The sequence below is a fragment of the Cornus florida genome, unplaced genomic scaffold (assembly GCF_030987335.1).
Source record: "Cornus florida cultivar Cherokee Brave unplaced genomic scaffold, ASM3098733v1 CherokeeBrave_3.0.0_Hap2_Chr08, whole genome shotgun sequence".
Taxonomy (NCBI): Eukaryota; Viridiplantae; Streptophyta; class Magnoliopsida; order Cornales; family Cornaceae; genus Cornus; species Cornus florida.
The window spans coordinates 5,162,751-5,169,253 of record NW_026775578.1 but is presented as its reverse complement, the minus strand read 5'-3'; the positions used below and the strand labels follow the sequence as shown (position 1 = coordinate 5,169,253).

Below are 6,503 nucleotides of genomic sequence, written 5' to 3'. Positions count from 1 at the left end.
TTGTTTCTGGACAAGGATTCAAGGTAAGGACAACCGACATAGCCCACTGGGCCACTCCAATGTGATTGGGGTTCCTATTTTGGCCACGGTCCGAATGATGTATTTCCTAAACCCCATGCTCATAAATATGTCGTTTTATTGGGCCACCGACTTTTTAATGGGGTTAAGTTAAATGGACCGACTTAGAGCGTAAATTGGACTGGATTGCAGTGTCCAATTTTTTTAGTCCCGTAAAGAGTTCACACTTCAGTGTACATATTCAGAATTTCGGATCCTAATACGTGTTCAAATTACGTGTTCAGCGTTCAATTAATGACAAAAAAATCTGGATTTCAGTGTACATATTCAATTAATAACAATTTAATGACAGTCTACACCTCCCAGCCCAATGCATCCACGGACATAGAAAATTATGTCAGTGGCACAAACTTATATAACTAAGGTTTTTCTGTAATTTTAGTGGGAATAATTTTAAAATTGTATGAATATATAATACAAAAAATAAAAATTCAGGAGTATATAATATAAAAATAAAAAAAAATCAGTAAGGGATACTCCCATCAAGCCGACGGTAAATTCATCACTGTGCATTTATGTCCTTTTTTTTTTTTATTCTTTTTTAACAAGAAATTCATACACCCATTTGTCCACATAAAGAATTAAATCCTCATTATTCACTTTGATCGGAAGAAAAGAAAGAAATACCATTAAATTACAAGTCTACAACGCCTTTGATTTGATGAATCCGCGTCACACATAAGCAATTACAGAATGTGTATATATAATATGAAATCACATCCGGCTTTAAAAAGGAATCTCGTCATATAATGCTGAAAATCCATGTAGACAGCTCTTTTTTTGGGACAGCTTTATGGAGTGATAACATCTATCTCTATCTCTCTCACATAATATTCACTAAGCAGTATTAGTATGGATGAAGCTATTATCACATTGAGGAAAAGAGGAGAGATGCATCCGATGCAATCTTTTCTTTTATTAGCATGACAACTCAGGATTGTTGAATAAAAAGGAACGTTGATAGCTCCAAATCTAATATTAAATCCCAATGAAATCCAATGCTTACTAAAGGTGCTTTTTTAGTAGACCCCATAAAGTTAAATTTAAATACACAGAGGAAGAGATTTATGTGGTGTTCATAAATTTTACTTTGAATCAGTCTCAAAATCTATAGAAAGGGGAGGGGTGGTAGAAAATTTTGTAATAATTGTTCCATGTAACTAGATTAAATCTGAATGATAATTGGGATATGGATTGAATAATTGATCGTTAATGATTCAAAATTGTTAAAATATTAAATTAATATATTAGATATGGATTACAGTCAGTGATATGCATAAAGACATAATTTATACGGAGTAATGTGTTATACATATATTATTTGTTATTCAATAGTTATAAAGTTGATAAATATATATATATATAAATCAAAAATATTGATTACATTGTGTTTTAACATGTATGGTACTGAAAATTTTAATTCTTCTCGTATTGCTTTTCTTTCCTTTCTTTTTTTCCTTTTTTCCTTTTTTTTTTTCCCCCTTTTTTATTTTATTTTATATAATATAAATGTGTTGGATATAGATTCATTGACACATAAATCATCAAAATATCAAATGAGATCACAAATATTTTTATTCGAATCCTATCTGATCCTCTATCGGGTTTAGATGTGAAAGTGAAACCTAGAGTGAATGCAAGTATATACATGCACAAAGTTATATAAATGCGTGGCTTAAAATTCTTCTTTATTTGCCACTTGTGCTCTGGTGTCCAATTGCATTCTTTAATGGATTGGCAAGCAAAATAATCACCATCATACTAGTCTAATTAATAATTATGCTTCATGAGTACTCATTGAATAAAATGAATGCCACGTTCTCTTTTTGTTACACGGAGGAACCAATTAACAAAGATTTTTCTGCATCCCAACTTTTTAACGGTCAAAATCCGGAGACAAATAAATCAAACCTCGCTCTTTAGCAGAAGCTTAAATATTAAGAAAAAAGAGTTACATTGACATGATCGTTGCATCCTTAATTAAAAATCTGGTAATTCTGGTAATTCCCCAGCTCTTGTGAAAAGGTTGTACCAAAAGTCCATGCCATCATGAACGCTTGAATTGTAGTCGTACACATATTCCATGGCATGAAACGGTGACAAAGGAAATTGAAGTTGTTCCTCCGCCGTGACTGCAGGAAAATCGCTGGTGCTGCCGGAATTTTCAGCAGAGAGCACCTCCGACCAGAAATTTTCATCAACTTGAGGGAAATTGTCTAGGACTTCCGCATCGGCCTCCATGCACACGTTATTGGTGATGACAGAGGAGATTTCGCTCAGCGAATGTTGAGGGGAATCCGGTTGGAGATCCGGTGTCTCTTGATTCGGATGATTAATCAAGGGTTTTGCTTCATTGATGGAGTGTAATTTGGAGTTGGAAGAGGAGTGAATTTTTTTGAGTCTCTTTTTCAAGTTGGTGTGCCACACATTTTTTATTTCATTGTCTGTACGTCCCGGCAGTCTTGCTGCAATGGCTGACCATCTGAAAGATTAAGCAAAAGGAAAAACAAATTGCATTAGCTCTCAAGTACTGTTGATTTTGTTTTGTGGTATTTTAAAAATGATGCACAACTTGGTTCTATTGTTTGAATTGGCACATGAACAAGTACCATACTAGTCATACTTGTTTTCCTTACTGGTGAGTCAATTTTGTGTGCGTGTCGTGTGTGAACTGGAAGGTCTGACTGTACATCTCCATCAAATGTGAATAAGATTAGTCAATGTGAACCAATCAAGCTTCCTGGAAACTGACTGATGATCATATTTTACACGCAAAATAATTGTTAATTCTCCATGTTTGCATTTTACCTGTTTCCTAATTTTTCATGCAAATTGATAATGGCGTCCTCTTCTTCTTTGCTGAAGTTCCCCCGTTTAATGTCAGGTCGCAAGTAATTCGTCCACCGGAGCCTACAACTCTTTCCACACCTTAACAAACCTGAGCAAAGATAGGGAAAAAAAAAAAAAAAAACATATTAACACTATATATATATATATGTAAATATTCAAAAGATATAATGCTTATATTCATGAAAGATAACAGAAGTTCAATTATGTGAAATTTCAAAAACCCAAAACTACAAGTTTGATTATAAGTCCAAAACACATTAATGAGCACGTAAGTGACAAATACCTCTAAAAGTTTACAAATGCTATTTTCTTTTGCCTTTTGGGTTACATTAATGAACACACACATGACCAAATATACAATCAAATACTTGATTAATTTGTATGTAGAGAGAGCAAAATTTTAAATACATTAGAGTTTCACAATAATTACATACCGGCATGTTTAGGAAGTGCCCTCCAATTGGTGTGGCCATATTGATTAATGTAATTGATCAATATGTGGTCTTCTTCGCGTGTCCATGGACCTTTCTTCAGTCCCATCTTCTCGCAGCATGGAGCTCTTACCATCTTAAATTAATTGATTCTCAGGTAGATATATATATATATATATATATATAGACACACTACTTGTATTGAATCTTCAGTACCCTGTGTGTTGAGAGACTCAGAGCTCAAAATGATGTGTGAGTTATTTATCCAAAGAGACTCCGCCAAGTAAACTGTGCTTGCAGCATATATGCGTATATATATATATATATGTATATGTATATGTATATGTATATGTATGTATAGTCTAAGATTAGAATTTCAAAGGCATGCACCGCCTCTGGCGCGACATAGAGTGTCCACTGTATAATTGTTTAAGTTGAGAGTCAAATAAAACGTGCAATATGATATGATGTGAACAGATCGAAAAGGCACCCACATGAATAATGTGTACAGTGTTCAAGGATTAATTTTGGGAAAAACTCAAAATCACTACTCTCACTGATAAATGCTTTTCTTTGAAGAAAAGTAAAATTTTATCGAGTTAGGATCCTGGTCAACGTATTGTACGGTGTTGATCGACTATGATTGGTTTAGATAAAGTTGTGTAAACTTCAAGGCTATGTTTGGATTGAGAGATTTGGAGGGATAATGAGAAAAAAGAAAATAAATAATAGAGAGGGATAGCTATCCCTCCCTATTTCTCTTTTTCTATCTCTCCAAAAATAAGAAGATATGGAGAGAAATGATAGTGTTTAAGTAATATTTTAAGAATTTCGAAATTACCCTTAATAATTAAAAGGAAGAAATTATTATTCCACTCATATCTCATCTATTTTAAAGGGTATGATAGTAATTTTATTGTTATCATTTCTCTTCTTTTCTACTCTCTATCATATCCAAACAAGAATATTATACTTTCTTTTCTATTTATCCAAACATAAATAGAAATTATTGCTATCATTTCATTTCATTTATTTTCTCTTATAACAAATATTATCATTTTTTTTCTTTTCTCTCCTACTTATCCAAACGCACCCTAATCGCTTTCTACGGTAACATTTCAAATAATTACAGTATAGAAAAACAGAAGATCCAAACTCAATTTTATTTTTTACCCAAAAAAAAAAAAAAATAACACTTCTATTTAATAAATTTCATGAAAGTTTTGGTTAAGGGGAAATTAAAATTTTAAAATAAAAAAGGAAAAAGCCTTTCAATAAACAAAGGACACATGCACCTCGAATCCATTCCGTGACACAAAATCCATTTTAGCAAAAGAATCATTTGATTATGCCTTTTGGGCTTCACACATCCAGAGGTAAAGTAAAACAAATTAAACATATTTATAATCTGCCACTTCCAAGATAAGAAACAACGATACATTGAGGATTTTGTAAAAAATACTATTATAAACATACAAACAAATACCCGTGAATTACAAAAAATATATTTACATGTCCCGATGAATAAAATTTAACCCTCTAAATTATTAATAACTTGTAATAAGAGATTCTAACGGTTGTTAAGTGTCAAATTTAAATTTATACGAAAACCTCTAAACTTTAAGAAATGTGCACGTTATCTCTGGAATATGAGGCAATATACAAATTTTTTATACTTCTAGGCAGTTTTATAAAATAAATTCAAAAGAATAAATTCCCATTTTTAATGTGTTCCAATGCTTTGACAGTTTACTTTCTAACAATAACTTGAAAAAAGGGAATGTATTGCAAAAATTTTAATAATCATTTGCAATTTTGTTTTCCTATAGTTTGAAGGGTTTTTTGCTACCTTAAAATAAGGAAAGCCACAATTTTGTCAAAAATGAGGTCAATATATATATATATATATATATATATATATATATATATATATATAAATTTGACCTCATCAAGCTAAACTTCTATATTTTTCTCTCTTCAACTTTAATATATATATATATATATATATATATATATATATATCTTGACGAGGTCAAATTGATCACCAAACAGTTCAAGTTTAACTTTTCTTCTGCTAAAAATAAAAATTTTACAAATTTTTCATACTGGGGTGATGGTTCTTTTCCCATTTTATATAAAAGTACCTAAATGAATGCTTGGATGCTTGTGATCTAAGTCACATAAAGCGGTATGGTCAAAGTCTAAAAAATTTGAAGGAGAGCGCGTCCATATATTTACTTATATATATTTATTCAATTAAAAAATTATAATTATAATTTATTAAATATTTTTTAATTAATTTTTAAATATTAAATAATATATTTATAATTATTTTTATTATGTAGTTATATATTTTAACTCTGGTTATTACTCCCTCCTTCCATATTAGTCCTCCTTTTTTATTATTAGGACTTTTTAAGGAACATGAAATTAATTAATTGTTCAAATTTTTTCCTCTTTAAAATTACCAAGTTGTTATTTTAAATTTAAATGTGTTCAATCAATTATGCATTCAGTATACAAATATGCTTGTGTATAACAATCGCCATACTATTCAAGGATTGTAAATCTGAATTACTAAAAAATTTGAGTTCGCGAATTTAGGACGAATTTGCTCCCAATTAGCCGCAGAGCGTGAGAGCGGCACGGCTACTTTTTAACGAATTATGTGACTTTGTAACGAATTATGTGACTTTGTGATTGGTTCATTCTTTTGATGAGAGATTATTAAAGAGAAAATCACATTTAACCATATCACTTGTGAATTAGAACTTGGAGAAAAATTTCTTCGAGTATAGCGAATAATTTAAAGCTTAAATTTTTTTCTTCACATAGAGTGGTTAATTAAACTGAAAAAAATTAAAAACCTGTATCCGTGTTTTATATATCGACTAATATTATAAATGGCGATACACGCCATCGCACACGAGCTAGGGCGTCTACATTTGTTGAAGTATTCGTCATTTTTGGTTTTGAAATTTAGCTCACCGTAAATGGTGTGAAGGACAAGGTGGTCAAAGAAAGTGGCTAGTGGCTCTTGTGGTTGTGGTACAAAATTGTTGCCGTAAGACTTGGCTGCTGCTGGGTCTGATGTGGCGTGTTTTAATTGATTAATCAAACATGAGGTGTATATTAGCTGGCACT

General features: G+C 31.3%; 1 protein-coding gene across 1 annotated transcript; it reads right to left on the bottom strand.

The window, feature by feature from the left end:
* Positions 1-1,875: 1,875 nt before the first annotated feature.
* LOC132269037 (transcription factor MYB14-like) lies at positions 1,876-3,631 on the bottom strand. The gene is made up of 3 exons (XM_059770033.1): positions 3,363-3,631; positions 2,887-3,016; positions 1,876-2,560 (listed from the first exon to the last, which is right to left on the bottom strand). Exons 1-3 carry the CDS (start codon positions 3,493-3,495, stop codon positions 2,059-2,061), a joined length of 765 nt encoding a protein of 254 aa, XP_059626016.1. The 5' UTR covers positions 3,496-3,631; the 3' UTR covers positions 1,876-2,058.
* Between the last annotated feature and the right edge of the window lie 2,872 nt (positions 3,632-6,503).

Coding starts and splice junctions, on each gene's coding strand:
- LOC132269037 (XM_059770033.1), bottom strand. CDS start 3,495: ATGGTAAGAGCTCCATGCTGCGAGAAGATGGGACTGAAGAAAGGTCCA. Junction 3,017..3,362: donor GGCACTTCCTAAACATGCCG/GTATGTAATTAT, acceptor ATCTTTGCTCAG/GTTTGTTAAGGTGTGGAAAG. Junction 2,561..2,886: donor CATGAAAAATTAGGAAACAG/GTAAAATGCAAA, acceptor TTAATCTTTCAG/ATGGTCAGCCATTGCAGCAA.